This window comes from Pinus tabuliformis, chromosome X, assembly GCF_031772625.1.
Source record: "Pinus tabuliformis cultivar Carrire ecotype Pingquan chromosome X, CPIR1, whole genome shotgun sequence".
Lineage (NCBI taxonomy): Eukaryota > Viridiplantae > Streptophyta > Pinopsida > Pinales > Pinaceae > Pinus > Pinus tabuliformis.
Window position 1 is genome coordinate 907,453,030 of NC_142308.1, and position 18,752 is coordinate 907,471,781.

At 36.5% G+C, this 18,752-nt stretch overlaps 1 protein-coding gene and 1 pseudogene across 1 annotated transcript; both read right to left on the reverse strand.

The window, feature by feature from the left end:
• Nucleotides 1-1,045: 1,045 nt before the first annotated feature.
• On the reverse strand, nt 1,046-1,492 carry LOC149142625 (F-box protein SNE-like). Its single transcript, XM_089451533.1, has one exon. It carries the CDS (start codon nt 1,490-1,492, stop codon nt 1,046-1,048), a length of 447 nt encoding a protein of 148 aa, XP_089307659.1.
• A 4,031-nt stretch (nt 1,493-5,523) lies between these two features.
• Nucleotides 5,524-6,326, reverse strand: LOC149142626 (uncharacterized; annotated as a pseudogene).
• Nucleotides 6,327-18,752: the final 12,426 nt, after the last annotated feature.

Below are 18,752 nucleotides of genomic sequence, written 5' to 3' on the forward strand. Positions count from 1 at the left end.
TACCAAACTATTTATTCAATTTCCACAAGTGACATTTAAACTATGATAGAGCAAGAAAAGTAAACACACCCATGTTAGACATCCACCTTAACGTGTGCTTTGCACGCCCCGCTAAATCACAAATTATTGGTATTTCTGATTTGCAAACTTTTCAATTTTAGGCATTACCTAAATCGCTCGAATTCCATCGTGAAAGTGTTTTCGGTATAAATATCTATTTCTCCACCTCCTTTTTCATGATAAATATAATTTAACATGTATTTTTATGGATAATAACGATGGTCGCTGGAATATGTGGCGAGTATTTATCTTCATTAATATATTATAATCAAAATTCGTCGAACACTTTAACGCAATTCAGTTGAGGCATCTACTCATTGACTTTTATCAGTCTTATTTGCGCGTGACTTTAGGTAGAGGAACTTCCTGATTATGTTTCACCCTCTTCGAAAAGTAGATGAAAGTCGTGTTTACTGCGGGCATACCTTCGGAAAGATTTTCAAAACCTGTGTCAGCTAGGAAAGCTTCTACGATGACCTCAACGGTCAGAACCTTTTTCCTCCTTGCAGAGCTCACGAGTTCTCTGGTCTTAAACCTCAATTGAACTTAAGCTTAATGAACGCGTTACAGAAATAGAGTTGAGATCAAACTTCTCAGTAAAATATACTTATTATCACGATGACGGTTATATGGTCTTTTCAAAAGTTCTGATAATTGTTCAAGTTTTCTTTCTGAACGCAAACTTTCAATCTCCTTTAAGGAATCCCCTGTCAATCGTTCAGTGTACAAAAATACATATTTAAACATGATAGTTATTATCGTCACATTATTGGAAAAGACATCCGTCTGAAGTGAAACTCACTGGTAAACCGTATACAACATTACTATTGATTACAAATCATGGAGAATTAAGATACATATGAAACAATAAAATGGATCATTAAAGATTAAAAGGGGAAGTATACAAAAATTTGATCCGAATGGAAGATCATGAGGAGGAATTATTGAATACGAAATTACAGAACGATTTGGATCTTCAGCAGTATCAGATTTCCAGGGTGTAGCGGCCAACAGGGCCCGTGGAGGGTTCGTCATCGCCTAGGTAATCCTTTTTGCCGCCGAGACGCTCGTAGCAATCCATGGAGAGGAGAGAAAGCGAGAGAGGTATCAATCCGTCCTCTAAGTCAAAGTCTGGTTGCTTGAAGCAGCTGGTGGGAACGATATAGGAGACGGGACGATAAAGAAGTGGGCGCAAACAAAGAAAGAAGAAGCGACGGTATCCTCCGAGCGCCATCACCACAGATCTCATATGCAGCGACTCACCAGCTGCAGGGCACCGCTTCGTGCAAACTCCCTCCCAGAGGCTCTCCACCTCGACAGCACGTTTCCACTGCCTGTTCACACAGCCCGCCATGGACAGGGACTTTGCATCCAGATGACTCAACACCTGCACCACAATATCTTCGTTGTACCATGAATGCGATGAATCCATGTGCCTGGGATTTCAAAATATGGATTTAGCCGTGCAAGGTGTTTCAGGAGTTGCAGGGAAATGAAATTTGATCAAAAAGCTCGTTACTTGCAATGGCAATGAAGGAATTGAGGCAGGCTGCATTTAAGGCCGAGTGATTCGTGACTTACGCAGGGAATGACGAAATGCGAGAGTCTTCTAGCTATGGAAAGAGTCAAGTCAAGCATAACAGGTTGCATGTTGACACGACCCAGTGTGCGTAGATTATTGACAGGTGGCTTGCGTGACTATTTAATTGTTTTGCTTACATAAGGAAGGAAAACGCCATTAATGGGAAAGAGATCTTATCACACTGAAAGCAATATGTGGATAGTGGGATTCGACCTAACGCCGTATTTCGTGCTTGCCGTTTACCAATGCCATGCTACATATGAATAATTTATTTAATTTATTATTTAGAAAAAGATGCCACTATCATCTCAATTATAAAGAAAAGATGTTTGCATTCAATATTCTTTATCCTTATCAGAAGATATGAAACCATGATGGCAACGATTCACAATACCTTTATATTCCATTGAATTCATGGACACCTTACTTAAGTAGATTTTCTTTTGGCAAAAGTAAGAGACGAGATCCCTTTATATACATTGAATTACCGAATAGTTTATTTAAATAGAAAGAAGAATTGTATTTCTCAAAAAAACACTATGAAGGGACAGCCTATAGAAGAGATAAAATATCACATATATTTATATACAAAGATATTATTTAAAATTACTAAAAATAAATAATTGTGACTGTATCGTGGCTGAGGTTAGTACACTTGAGCACGTTAATGCCGAGGTGATGCAAGCAGTGTTTTGAAAGGTATCGAGAAAAAAATTATGGACAATGTTGTCCTCCATCGCCATCTCTTTGTATTTTATAAACTTTATTTTAAAGGTGCAGATAGAGTGATAAGACAACCTCCTTAGATTAAGATTTGAAAATAATTTTATGAAATACATGTTGCCCGATATGTCCACATGGCAGTCAAAATAGGTTTAGGCTTATAGCCAAGTTCAAAGAACTCCATAAATGAGGACAAGACATGGTTCTATTGAAGTGTCACCACCTTTAATTAAAGAAAAATTGTTTTGTTTGGTATGCATGCAGGTTGGTTTATAATACAGTTTTTAAAAGGATGAAAGGATAAGATTAAATGGATTTTTTCCAAAGGCAATCACTATTAAAATTTGGTATTAATAATTATGTGATAAAGGATGAAGGTTTTTTTTTAAGGCAATCATTAATTATTTGTCGAGTTATAATTTTAGGATCTTTTAATTACATTTTTGAAGGTATAATAAAATTATATTTTTGAAGCTATCATAAAATTCAATGTTTTATAAATATTTCGATATTATATTTATATATTTTTAATTGGGTTTGTTTAATTGGTCCAGAGAAATATGGTTATTCTTCTCATTCAAATTATGATTCTTGCATATTAACTTAATAACAATTTAAATATATTTTAAATAAGATTAATTGAAAATTATATTTAAAAAAGTTTGAAATATAAAATGTTTAGATTACTCTATTATGAAATGTTATGTTAGTAATTTATGTAATAATGACAAAATTGAAATTTCTAAATTATTATTTAACTATATAACTATAAATTGTTATTTTAAAATTTAATTATGTAAATATGATTAATTTTTTTCAAATTAAATATTTGAAATTTATTATTTTTAGTCAAAATAATTTTGAATTTTTCTTTATTATAGGAAAACAATTTTAGTTAAATTATTAATTAAAATTAATGTAATGTATCTCTAAAAAAAAATTATTCATAAATTTCAAAATATTTTTAAAATAACTAAAAGTTAAGAATATGTTCATTTACATTTACAATACTTGAAGACTTAAAAAGTAAAAATGATGAAAGTAATTCATAGTCTGCCATGAGCATAATCCTACGTGAAAGATGATCCTTTACCAACTCTATTCATTCTTAGAGAAACGCAGCAATGGCCTACATCAACAAGAATATACAAAGTTATAAGGAAAGTTAAGAAAGGTAAAAGAGAAACCCTTGCTAATTCCAGCAATGGTCTACACCAACAAGAATATGCCGAGTTGTAACGAAAAGTTGAGAATGGTAAAAAAGAAGGCCTTGTTAGGAGACCAAGAGGGATCCCTTAATTTGAACCCTCAAGCCCATCATGGTAATATTGCACCTGCCGTTGAAGTATAAAGGATTCTTCCTCGCGCTCCTCTCACGAACAAAACTGCCACCTAATGCGGATTTAATCCTTATAATGCCTTTATATTTTTACTTGCTATGTCTAGTTAACCTGATTATTATACATTTTTTTTATTGATATTTTTATTTTATTAATGTAAATCTTTTTGACTCTTTAATTTTACATAACATCGTGTGCTTTTACAGATGAATTCCTTCCGACTATAACTTGTGATCCCTGATATATAAGTTTTTTGTAATATATATTTTCTATAACCATTTTATGGGAACAACTTCGAATAATAATATTGCCTTCACAAAACCTAAATGTGTATATATACATTTATTTAGTCAAATATAACATACATAAATCACGAAAGTACAAAATCTTTGATGTTTTCTTACGTTGTAAGATGCTAATGGATGAGGATACATAATATAGTGCTAGTGGCTTTGTACTGTGGCTAAGTACACATAATATAGTATGTGTTACTACGTTAGTGGTTAACTTAGCAATTTAAAAATCAAATATAAGATTCGGTATTTTTTTGGGATTTGATTTCTACTTAACTAAATTAAGAATCTCATTTTATTATAATGACGGTAAGCTATTTATTTTATTTATGTACTTGTTATCGAATAAATAAATGCATTAGATTAATTATAATAATATTATTTTTTTTTAAATTACTTGTTTAAGAGCATGTGTTTCCTCTAAAGAGGTCCCAGGTTCAAAACTAAAGGTGTTGAAACTCATAAAGTGAGCTTGAAGACTCTCGAAATGAGCTTGATCATTACATTTCTAGATGTTACAATTTATAACTTGTTGAGCAATAGTTCTTTACCTAAATCTACCGACTCCTACCGATTCTTAATTCCTTAGTCTCATCTAAGACTTACAACAATACATTTAGTCTCATCTAACACTTACAACAATACATATAAAAAAGCTTCATAAGGGGGCTTTCATTTTTCTCTTGGTTTCACACAATACAACTCTCTTCAGCGAACATGGAGTTGCGGACCCTCTTATATGCCAACACTCCACTGGAAACTCTGTGTATCTATGCCACATAGTTGTCACAGTGAGCACAACCTTCTTCAGCAGACACTTTGTTGTAGACACTGCTATCTTCCAACACTCCACTAAACACTCTTATCTGCCAATACTCCACTTAATCTAAACCACACTAGCTTCTTAAACAAGGCTCTCCAACAATGTCAACAACATGGAAAACTTCACTTGCACTTCATAACGACAAATACCAAGGCTTTGCACACCATCGAGCTCACCCTTATTCCCTCTTACAGACAACAATGGACCACACACAACTCCACGAGCTCTGGGAGTGAGTCTCACCATAACTCACAACAACTCACCTAAGCTATGAACAACACTTCACCGAATAACACTACACACTCAACTTCTTTCACATGCTCTAGGCTTACACACAACTTCAGACTCAATGCCTCCTTGACACGGCTCAACACCACCGAGCCCACATGTAGCTTCTTGCTTCAACTACGCTTCACCGGAACCTTTAGTTGCATTTCGACCTCTCACAGGAGACTCAGATTCTTCGTGTAGCAAATTCAGCTACAACAATCGACCATAGAAAACAACTTCTTTCTGTGGCTCAATCTCTTGAGGCATCTCTACTCAATCAATGCACAAGCTCAATGTTCCAGTGCACCAATTCAGGCTCTCTTCTTAGTGACAAAAGATTCCGCTTTGAATGCAACTCTATGCTTATGGACTGCACCACAAAAATCGCTCCTTTTAAAGATTGTAGTGGTGCCCAAATCATTCCACTGGATTTCATGGACTGCCAATAGGTAGATCTCTCCTAGATCTTAGCAGCCACACCATCACACCACAAGGCCACAGGGTGAATTCTAGGGCCCTCATAGCCAAACCGTAGGAAAAATTATTCTGCTTCATTATAATTATCATCAAATCCATGCCCTTTGCCTTAACAAACCTCTCTTTGTTTTCAATGGGCATCACAAAACTATAGGAAATCAAACAAATTATCCACCATTTCCTCTTCGTCCTCACTCTTGGTGTCTCGAAACTTGTACATCGTAACGACCTAGAGCACGATGTCGACTCCATTCACTTGCCCAAGGCATCGTTGGTTTGTGGCACTTTTCTACAGTAAGATGGAAAGGATCTCCATGGAATACTTCTTGTCATTGTCGAACTCCTCGGGTTTGATTCTCATCAATCCATCGCAAGAGCTTTGACTTCTCGCAGGAGGACTGTGACACCCATGGGCAGACCACAATCATATTTTCAATTGTGGCCATGGTGCTGTAGACTGTAGCTGACTCGTCACGGTCGCCCTCATCCAGCCTGACGAGGTTCTCGACAAGGAGGTCCAGGGTGTTGTTCTCCACCAAGGCCTTAAGGCGCACCAGCTCCTTGGGGAGCTCGAACTCTGAGTCAGCAAACTTGTCTGGGTGGTCTACATATTTCATGCGGTCCTCTAGGCTATCACGGAGGCAGAGCTCGAAGGACAACACCATCTTCTTGAAAACTTGAACATCCATGACCTGGACTGTGCCCTCGAATTTCTCCACGACCTCTAAGAGGCTCAAGTCTACACTATTTTCTTGCATCCACACACACTCACACTGAATTCACTTTGTATGGTTCTCTGCGACGTTGGCTACTGGGGACCGATGGATGGAGGCTCTGAACTTATTTTGCCTCTACACAACGCTCAACATTATGTTCAATCTTCTAAATCAGTGTCCTCCAAGCGTAGGAAAAACAAATCCTCCACGCCACTGCTCATGGTTAACCATAGCTCTGGTTGTCCATCGCTCTAATTTAACAACCACTCCAGACTCTGATACCATGTTGAAACTCACAAAGTGAGCTTGAGTCTTTGAGCTTGAAGACTCTCCAAGAGAGCTTGATCATTGCATTTTTAGATTTATAATTTATAACTAATTAAGTCGCAGATTCAATAGTGAACTTACTACTCTAATATATTCTTTACCTAAATCTATCGGCTCATGCTGACTCTTAATTCCCTAGAGACTGTAACGAAAAAGAGGTAGAGTATGTATGCCTTCATAAATTTCATAGACTTAAAAGTCAAATCACTACCAAAAAATAAGTTCTTTGGGTTGACTTTTTAAATGGGACTTTTAAGCTTAATTTTTAAAGTAAGTTTCTTGGGCTTAGTTTTTAAAGTAAGTCTTTTAGGCTGAATTTTTAAAGTGACTATTTTGCGCTGAATTTTGAAAGTGATTTTTTTAAAAATAATTTTTTTTTGTTGAATTTTTGAAGTGTTCTTTTTTTAAGTAAATTTTGTGTTGAATTTTTCAAGTGAATTTTTTGCTCTAAATTTTGAAAGAGAATTTTTTTTGCAAGATTTTTGAAATTGGCTTTTTGGGTTGGATTTTAAAAATATACATAGATTGAATTATCATGGAAAATAAAAAATATTGTAAGAGAAAATATAATCGAAAAAGATACATTGACGAGCGTAGAGAATACGGGAGAAACTATTACACAACAAAGAAAGAAGAACACACAAATATTGAAAGAGAAAATCAATCTCAATTAGAAGTTGAAGCAGGTATGTAAATGCAAATATTATAAATGATATTAAAAATTTAACTAGTATAATGTGAAATTCAATTTTTATTTAATGAACTAATTTGAAAATATTTTGTAATGTAAATAGAGAGAGGTATTCCACATAACATTGATGATGAGATTTAAAATGTTGAAAGACAAAGTGAACAAGATAATGAGCCAATGATTGATGATGTTGTTGAAAATGTTGAAAGAAATTCAAATGAAGAAGTTGAATCACCATTATATATATATATATATATATATATATATATATATATATATATTTGTGTGTGTGTATTATTGAAGTTATACATATTTGTTACTTTCAATTTCATTCAAACTCTATTTTTCAATTTTATTATTTAATGCATATTTATACCCATTTACATTTAATTTTCATATGTATAGATCAAATCAATATCGATGATGAGATGTTAGAAAATGATAGAATTTACATATATGGAGATAAAAAAGTTGACCATATTGTATGATATCGTGTTAAGGTCATTATTGAGAAGTTATTCAAAGATGAAAGTGTGACATTTCAAACTCAAATTTTAAGAGGTCCCTTAACATGAAAGAAATTAAAAGATGCTACAACTCTATTGGGTATTCAAAAATCAATGAAAGATAAAAGTGTGAAGGAAAATGTGATTCAAAATATAAATAGCCCTTTAAAATCAATTGGAAGATCTAGAAAGATAACTAATATAAATGCATGTAGAGCAATACAAATGGTAGTGGTTTCATAAAGTACTAAAGAAAATCATTTGGTAAACCTACGGAAAAAATATTAGGGACATCATGAAAAACATTGCACAAACATAGGAAATTTGAATTACAAATAGATGTAAATGACAAGCTCTCTTGTTGGAAAGTTATTTGTAGCAAATTATAAAAATACAGACTTGGAGAAGATGTTTTAAAAATAATATATGAATATTGGATGAAAAATTCACATGTTTCACCAAAAGCAAGGGATGTGATGCGACAAAGAATAACACGAAATTAGTATGAAGAACATGTAGAACATATCTTGGACACCACTTAGATAGAGTTGTTCAATAATTTCGTAGAAGAGAATCATGGAATAATGTCTCAATTAGTACTTTTGTGCAACAAAAACCATGGTATTTTAAACATATCACTGTATGCGACACATGTTGTTGTCATTATCATGTAAAACTTCAATTATATTATGATATCTTCCTTAATCTTGGTAAAACATTTTGGAAAGATTCGCCTCCTCCTTCCACTATTCATTGTCTCATATCCGAAATTCTATGTGAAAGGAAATTGTGTTGTCACTCACTACATTATGATTTTTTGGATGATCAAAGTTGCCAAAGAGAAGTGAATTTTGAAGCCATTTTCTAGGCCACAGAAGCTCTCAAGCCCAAATCAAGCCATCTCCATTGCATAGCTCTCGTAAAAATATTTCCAACGATAGGTGGATGTCCAAAAATGGGCTCCTGGATTAGAAGTTAGAGCAGCTTGAAGATACCCTTAAAAAGTGAGAAAACAGTGAAAAATGGCTAAGGGTCAGGATCATCGTAAATCGCAAATCAGGGATTTTTTGGAACAACAGTAGTGGAAGGCAATGAAACTTGTAATTGGTTGATTGTCGATATCGCAAATCACAATTTGGTTGTCAGAGGCCCATGGCACATAGAGTATATATGATTCACGGGGTAGAGTGTCCATATCACATATCGACGATCGACAATTCCAAGTTTCAGGCTTATTAATGGTAGGAATGTCTCGCATCCCGCAATATCATGATATCATAGTCCTGCAGTCCCACATATCACTGATCCCACAATATCAAAAAATCGGGGATCAACTGACCCAACAGACAATTCTTATGGAATTACACAACAAATATGCCAATAGTGTTAAACAGTAGGGGAGGGGTTGATTTCATTTCACAAAGGAAATTAGTTGCAAAACTAGAGACGGGCGGGCGTTTTCTCTCTCCTCCAGTGGGCCATGTGGCAAAGCACCATTGGTCTAGATGAATCCACATGGTAGCTGACGTCATCATGACCTAGTAATGCGGAGGACATGTGGGACAAAGATTCAGCATTTTCAGGGGTCCTTTGGGTGACATGTGTCACCATTCAGGAGGTCCCATGTGACACTAATGACACCATCAATATCAAAATCAGTAGTGAAACAAAGCAAAGCCCCTCCTCCATCAAAATCCCTTTCGGCTTGCAATTGTGATATGTCAGAACTCCCCAGACGCGACATTCTATATAGTGGAGATAGAAAGTTATCGGGTCCATCCCTTTCAAAGGCCACCTTCTCATTCAACATACCCATATCTCGACGACCTAGATTGACTTTGCCTAGATCAATGGCTCCTATGCCTTTTTCGCCCGCCCACCCCCCCGGCCATGTTTTTGTTTATCAACGAGGGGCGGGGGCCCAAAAAGCGACTTCCCCACCAGGCCCCTCCACTACGTGTCCCTCTCCTATCATTTGGCACCCCTACTGCATTTAAGAATTACCACTCATGACCCCCTTCGAAAACCACTCGTCTTGAACACTCTCTCCTGTAGTGCGATTATGATATTTTGCGTGGGCTTGATCTCGCAGATCAGCGTTCACAAGTGTCAAGGGAAATTTCCAAAGCTAAGGTGTTATAAATCACTAGTATGCAGGATTCTAAGTTAGAAATGAAAAAAGGCCTAGGACAAGAGTCTAATGTCTCTAGCACCTTAGGGATAAGCACCTGGCTCTAGACCCCAGTCATATCAAGAGAATTACATAAAGGGGCTGAAGAAAAGGATCTTAAAGGAGATCGAAACTCACCTGTTTCACAAGGTTTTAGTGAGAAGGGCCAGAACTGGAAAGACCTCCATCTTACACCATCAGTCTATCACCAGGCATATCAAAGTGTCGATAGTGTTTTGCAGAACTTTTAAGGCATGGCGGGTCAGCAGCTGAGGCATTTAATACAGGAGATGGAGCATTTTAACCCTATATGGGCTGATCCAGAAAATATCTCTGAGACACGGAACCAAGGTCAATGCTGACAGAAGTAAAGATAGATTTCGTAGCTCGGGAAGACTTGATTACTCAGCATGGTGTGCCATACAAAGGAAATGTAAAGTACCATCTAGGGGTCCTCTTCCCCAATACTATAGCGTGAAACTGATAACATCCACTCCCATCTTTAAAGGATCAATGGTTCGAGTATCAAAGGCGGAAGCAATGGGAGTCGGATGAGAAGCATAGGAGGCCATACCCTGAGCAAACTACAACATGAAGCAGTAGCGATCACAGTGATGGGCATGAAGATATTTTTCTGGCATTCTCATTTAATTGATTGACTTGTTTGTATTCCTATAATGTGTGGCCATTCAATGAGGAAATTAATGTTTTTTAATTTCTTTTGGCCACAGAGCCATCCCTGTCCGAGACAACTAGTCGATCTAGAAACTCAGAATCAGTAAAAGATATTTTGTTTTAATGAATGTTCATCGCTTCCCCTCTCTAGATAAATAGGGGGAAGCACCACTTCACAAAGGTTCAGAAATTCTAAAGAAAACTCTACACGTTGTTTTCTTAATGTCTAACTTTATGACATAGATCTTTGAGAATATAAATGAATTGGTGGTGATTCCCCCTTCAATTATTATAGTATGTTATCCGTCTGTTAAAATCCATTATGTTCATACTTCTTTTATAAATTCATGCAATTATAGCTTCTAGAAATATTTCATACTTCCTCACAGATTCTTTTGTATTGACTTATTAATGCTTGTTCTTGTATGGATTACTGAGATTATATCTTTAAATCTGCACTACTTGGATCATAGCATTCCTCCCCTCTTTCATCCACTATTTCCACCTATAACTCAAATAAGTGTAGAAATACTTAATGCTTCAAGCTCTATGTGTAAAGGTAGAATTATTTATGCTTTAACCTCTATGTGATGAGTTATTCCTTCTCCTTATCCTCTCTCATTACTATGCAAAATATTATTAAACTATAATCCCTTGAACTACTCGGCCTCCACTATTTTATGTGCATGATTATGTGATTTGTATATGTGAAGAAGTACTACAAATTCATCGCTTGCCTCTTTAGATGAATGAACCAACTCATTCCATTTAAACATATCTATAGAATATATATGATGTCTCCATGTTCATGATAATCATTTGAGACACACGAAATCTATATGTGCCTAGACAATGGTCTTGTAAGCAATCTAAGGTTTTCTCTTGGAACTAAAAACATCTTCTCGCATCGTTTTTGAGGAATGTATTGAAGTATTTTTCCCCTGGGATATGAAAAGTTCAACACTCTTTGTGTAGGTGAGAAAAGACGTTCTTATTGCATCCACATCACCTTGGTGAATTCACTGGCCACATTATCATTTCACGTCCTGGCTCTTAAAAAGCCTCACACTTGCTCATGTACCTCTAAACTAAAAACCCCATTTGTATCTGACCCTGAGAAAATAATTTTCAGGAAGGTCTAGAAGGAGAAAATTCCTACTACCTGCACTATCATCACATCAATCTTTGAATCCTCCTCATCTAGCTCTCAACCTATTTTTACTCACTACCTAGGAATTACTCCTAAAAACCTCACATACCCTCATTTCATTATAGCCACTCTTACCACTGTGGTTTTATCCCATGTTCCTCAGGCAAGCCTCAATTCCCTTCCATTAATCTAGATATCTCTTCCATGTTTTTCTCTAAATGAATATTCCCCTCGTATTTTACCTCATCCCCTAATTGTTATGCATGAAGAATACATAAAGCTTCTACCTAGGTTCAATGGGGAAGATGAAAACATTGCAAAGAAACACCGTGAAACCTTCTATTCTTTTGTTGAGAATCTGAACGTAGAACAGTTGGATGTGGTCCTAAGGCTTTTTGTACAATCCCTTCATGGAGAATCTAGAAACTGGTTTAAATCCCTACCCAATGCCTTCATAAATACCTAGAAGAAATTGAGAACTCTTTCACACATAAATGGGGTGAAAATATAGATCATGAGTACCTCCTCATAGAGTTTAATGCCATAAAGAAGAATCCAAAAGAGGATATCTCAGAATTTATAAAAAGGTTCAATAAGTAATAAAATAACTTCCCACGTGAGATAAAGCCTTCTCTAGCTACTGCTTGAGTAGCCTTTTGGGGAGCATTCGAATCCAACTTTAGCTTTACTCTAAATGAAGGAAAGTCTCTCACTTTAGATCAACTCCAAATAGATGAGCTTGAGGTGGAAGAAGAACTCACCTTAGGAGGAAAGACAAGAGGAAAGCAAGAACATACTAAGAATAAAAGAGGAAAAGAAGAGGCTTCCTCCTTTGGTCAACATAGAGAATCACTAGACATACAGTCTGATGAAATCAACAAACTCGTCAGGAGTTTAGCACATAAGGTGGGAAGGCTTGAACATGAAAACAAGAATCTCTCCAAACAGAATGCTCAAGTCAACAACCAGGGTTATAACCCACAGTATAGAAGGCCTCCAATGCAAATACTTCCAAGGGGAAGAAAGGAACAACTCGATCAAATCCCTCATCCTCTATATTTTGAAGATGATCACGATGAACAACCGTCGGATACACATGAGATGCAGGGAATATCGTTTTCCACATGCCCTAAAGAAGAACATGAAAACATGGCTCACTAGGAGACCATTCATGATAGAGAAGCAATAGTAAATGAAGAAGATATGGATTATTATTACAAACAGTTTTCGGATTTCATGCAAACACAACCACACCATAAGTATGATCTAATATCTTCAGAGAAGAGGTCAAGAGAAGCATAACAACAAGAGGGAAATTCTCCCCAAGTTATTCCCCTATACTAGATAAAGGGAAAGTTAAGCTAAATCGTGACCCTTCCATGATAAAGGTCTCCTCTAATAATTAAAGCAATAGTTCTGAGCGACACATAGTAAATGAGGCACATGTTCCACTAAAAACTGCCAGTGGTAAGGAGGAAGGAGCAGAGTGAGGAGGTGTAGAAAAATTCCAACCCACATTCAATCTTCAAAAGGCGCTTGAAAAGGTAAAAATTCATGTTCCTCTGATTGAGATTCTAAAGCAAACTACTTACAAAGCTAAAGTATCTCAATTCATGCATCCATCCACCTCAACACCAACCCATGACAGTTTAAATATTCAAGAGGATAGGCCAATGGTTATTTTTGGGCCACATGCAGAAGAACTTGATCCTTCTACTACACCCTCTACCTGACCCTGGTAATCCATGACCTCTTGTTGCATAATTGCATGTTGGATTCCAGAGCCTCACACAACCTCATGCCATTAGTAGTTATGGAACAACTAGCCTTGCAGGTCACCATGCCCTACAAGGACCTATACTCCTTTGAATCTAAGAGGGTCAAATGATTGGGAATGATAAAGGATTCAGTCAAATCCTTGTGAAGAACATGGTAATGGACATAGTAGTGGCAGACATTCCCCCTCGGTTCAAAATGCTCCTATCTAGATCTTGGGGTTCCAAGGTTGGGGACTTTATCAAGTTAGATCCTACTTATGCCATTATTCCCACATTCAGAGGAGAGAAAAGGAGGTTGTATAGAGAGTCTAGGTTTTTAAAAAATGTGATTCCAACTAAAGTATTAGAAAACTCCCCAATGCATGGGAAGGAAAGTGACCTCTCCTCCATGTTCCTAGAAGAATATGAGACCATCTTAGAGGAAACATCAGTACATCTAAGAAGGTAGTAAGAACCGTAGCACACAAATGAAAACAAAGTATAGAAATTATACTTTGATGGAGCAAACTCAAAAGAGGGAAATGGAGTAGGGGTATTGTTGGTATCCTCTCAGGGTATCCTGATAACCCTCTCATTCAAGCTAAAGTTTGAGGTGACTAGCAACATGGTGGAGTATGAAGCACTGCTCCTTGGGTTACAAACAATAAGTAATATGAATATTGAATGCCCAATGGTGTATGGAGACTCTGAGCTGGTCATAAGGAAAATCAGAAATAAATGCTAGGATAAACATCCGAGACTAAGGACCTACCAGAATGAAGTGTGGGATCTAATCAATAATTTCTTCCTAGCCTTTAATATCCAATTTTTGCCGAGGGAAGGAAACATAATGGCTGACTCCCTTACTATAGTTTAAAGTAGTTTCAGGCCCCCTCAAAATCCACTCCTCAGGTGTGAGGTATAAGTTAGATACAAACACTCAATACCTAATAATGTCAAGGAGTGATAGGTATTCGAGGATGACGAGAAGGTGAAAATATTCATAGAAGTCATTGGGGAGTTTTCCCACTCCACCATCAGTCATGAAGAAGAAAAATCATATCAAGAAGCCACTTCATGGAAAGACACAGTGGTTGGGCGATAAATTTTGCAAATGAGAGGGAATAGTAGCCCTTGCGAACTAGTCCCAATGGAAAGGATTTCTAATAAGGACATCATAGTCTCCAAACCAATGGCTCTAGAAATAGATGATCAAGTAGAAGACTGCAATATCAACTCCAACGACGAACCCTAGACGATTAGCCTATCAAAAGGAATCCACTTGCAATACAAAGAAAGGTATTTAAATCTATTCAAAATATACAAGGATATTTTTTCTTGGTCTTATGAGGATTTTAAAGAATTTGATACTAACATCATTCAAGATAAGGTTCCTTTGAAAGTTGGAATAAAGAAACACAAGCAGAAGCTCAGACAAATAAATCCACTCTTCCTCTCGTACATTGAAAAATAAGTGAGAAAGTTGCTATAGGCAAAGATCATAGTGCCTTTAAGGTACTCTAAGTGCATGGCCAAACTTGTCCCTATCCGGAAAAAGAATAAAGAAATAAGGTTGTGTTTATATTCTTAGAATCTAAATAGGGTGTTACTAAAAGAAAACTAGTTGTCACCTAAAATGGATTATATATTGAGAAAGGTGGTTGGCTCGTCCAAAATGTATATGATGGATGGGTTGTTTGGTTACATCTAGGTGGTAGTCCACCGTGATGATCAAAAGAAAACTACTTTCACCACCCCATGGGGAACATTCATGTACGCTCACATGGCCTTCAGTCTTATAAATGCAGGGATGACATTTTACAGGGCCATGGACATAGCTTTCATAAGGGAGCAAGACAAATTCGTCATGGTTTATTTAGATGATATCAGAATCTTTTCTAAGACTGATGAAGAGCACATCCTCAACTTGAAGCTCACCTTTGAAAAACGTAGGAGGTATGATCTTTCTTTGGATCTTAATAAATCTCAGCTCGCCCTGAGTCAGGGGAAGCTACTAGAACACCTAGTAGCACAAGAAGGTGTGAAGATTGATCCTATATGAGTCAAAGCCATGAGTCATATTCCTCTACCTAGGAATAAGAATGAGGTCCAAGCCTTTTTGCCGAGATTAAGTTTCTTGAGGAGGTTCATACCCAACTATGCAAAAATAGACAAGGGTATTATGAACATGCTTAAGAAGGAAAACGAATTCAAGTGGAGCCTTGGCCACAGAGATGCTTTCACCAGAATAAAATAATCTTTGGTTGAGGCCCTATTGAAGGCTCGAAAAATCAGGTCTACAACAAGGGGGATAACCACCTGGTACAGACCTTAAAGCAACTCCTTTTCAATTTGGAATAGTGCCTTCGACTGGGGATGATGGGACAAATTTCCCATTCTGTTTATGATGTGTGTACTAATGGGATGATGCTTTTATATTTTGGGGTTTTATGGGGTGAATGCTTGTTCTAAATCTAATCTATCTTTTAACTATCATATGCAATATATTCTAATGAAAGAAAATGCCTAACCTTAAATTATCCCAGGAGTGATGTATCACTTATGCGATCTGAAATAATTTCTAACAAAATTTGGTAATATAAATCATTCAATCACCACGAGAAAAGAATCCATTAAAAATGATTGTTTCGTATAAAAAGTTAGCCAAAACAATTATGAGAAACATATCGCATAAGAATTATTCATATACTCAGCATGAAAAAATAAGTTATCACCATACAAAACTGCAATAATAAGAACTAAACATTTAGACTTGCATATATCAATAACTAAAAATAATTTATCGCTTGGCACATAAGTAAAAGGTTTCAGGAGATAAAAGTACCATTGGTAATAAGTTCTACTCATGAGCTGCAACAAAATGGATTTATCCTCAAATGACTCAACATCCACTAAGAGTACAAAAGTGCATTTCAGTAACAGACATCAAACTCATATAAAAATAAATCTCGCTCCATTCATTTTATCAAAACCTCCTTAATCAGGGGAAAACAACACATTCTGAAGAACTTTTTTTGATAAAACTATGGACCCTCTCTAAATGCATGAGAGCAGTTTAAATACTACTCTAATGAAATCTAAAAATAAATATTACAAAAATAGATGAGGAGGTTTAAACCGCCTACCTCATTTTAAGCAAAAATGAACTAAAACAAAACAAAACTGTATCTATGATAAATCTTGTATCTGATCCTTTAGGTTGCAAATGTCCAGCATCGGTTTCAAGAGCGTTGGTTGGCCGAATTCAACTCTTAACTGTCTTGTAAATACGACGTTAGCTAGCACTGGCACTATCTTCTCGGCAGAGGTTATGAGGCATTTCAGGGTCATCCATTGGCTATGTGACTTTACCAGGTACTGCTAGTACATGTCCTAGTTTAACTTTTTTACCTTTTTAATCGCCTCTACCTTTTCCTTTGTTGTTTGTTTCCACTTTGTTTGAAGTTGTTGTGCCTTTGGGAGGAAGCCCAAGGTAGTCTCTGATATCAAATTGTCCTTGTTCATATTTTCATTTATGCACTCAATGACACTGTTTGTCGCTGTCCTTGCCTCTTCCATTGCATGTTCTGCTTCTTTAAGCTGGGAATCTCATTTCGCAAATAACATTTCTTTGTGCGATTCGTCAATTCTGGACAATTCAACTCTTTTCCCTTCTTTTGATATTTTCCAGTTCAAGACGTCTGAAATCTTATTAAAAATTGAATCATAATCAAGTCATAAATCTACAACTTGATTTGTAATATTATCGCTCGTTTCACATTGGGAATTCCATTGCGAGATCTTCTCGCAGAGTATTTCTTTTTGTTGCAAGAGCTAGGAATTAAGAGCGAGTGCTTCCATGATAAATTCCCCAAATTTGGGATCTTCCTTATGTAGTTCTATCATATCTTGTAATTGTTCTTCTTTATTGGCCAAAGTGCTTTGATGATTCAATTGCATCCATTGGAAGTCTTGATGGAGTTTTATTAGCTGTGTTTCTACTTCTTGACTGATGCTAGCTTGCTATAGTTGTTGTTCTAAAACAAAATCCTATCCTTCTTCTCTTTTAGTAGCACTTGAACTTATGTTGCTTTACCAATTGTTGCCAAAGCATATGCTCCTACGATCTGAGAGATCCTACTTAGATTTTTTGATGGGATTGTAGTTGGGTCCTTCCAAAGAACATCCAGAGGTTCATCATCTGGAGCGAGCATGGCATCTATTTTTCTTTTCTTTCTTTGCCTCCTGACAATATCCTTATGTTGCACACTATAAAATACTGCTAGAGGAGGAATCTCCTCTCAAGAATATGCTATGTTTCCTGAGTATTGATAGTCCCTTCTATTACCTTTTATGTGGTTGTCTCTCTTGGGTTTGTCAGTGGCTCTGTGCTCTATTCCTCAATGTTGATTACCTTATTAAAATTCTCCCATTCCCCTTCTAGATCCACTACAAGTGGCTTTGTTTGCTTTGTAAGGGGAGTGGGAACTTCAGCTTGTTTCAGGGACAAAACCTGCTGGTCAGGCTTTTCTGTAGATTGAGTCGTGTCTTTCATTGAACCTTCACTTCTACTGTGTTCACTCTTGGACTGATCATCAAACTTTTCAGCTGATTCTTTTTTGGAATTTGATTTAGACTCCTCTTCTTTTGAACTACCACTTATGCTAACACTCGGAGTAGGCTCCCTTACTGGTTCCATGAGCAATTGATCCAAAGGGACCTTTGTTAACCTCTGTTTTCTATAATTGTCAAACTTTTGAAGTTCTTCTTAGTTAAACTGAATTTGTGCCATATCTAGAACCTCTCTAAAAGTGTTCTTCTGCAGAAATAGATCATCAAATGGGTCTTCTTCTTTGGTAAACAATTTTATTTTAACTGTTGTAGTAAAAGTACTTACAACGCCAAAGGGATCATATTGCCTCCCCGAGAACTTTGGTAGCTCTAAACATAACATAGTATTAACCTCTTTAAAAGCATGACCTAAGTAAAATAATGCAAAAGTTCCGCATATTACAGGAAATTGAGGCCAAATGGCATTTTTAGAATCTTTTAGTATTTTGCTCATTCCCCCAATGCCACTGGTTTGGTAGGCTATTTCCCTGGCCATTAGTTTATTGGGGATGTAAAAAGGAAGCACATGGGGTGAAGCAATGCTGCCAAACACCCTGATGTATGTGAACAACTCATCTCCA

Bases quoted from the DNA above. Each gene is read 5' to 3' on its own strand.
- LOC149142625 (XM_089451533.1), bottom strand. From the start codon at position 1,492: ATGGATTCATCGCATTCATGGTACAACGAAGATATTGTGGTGCAGGTG.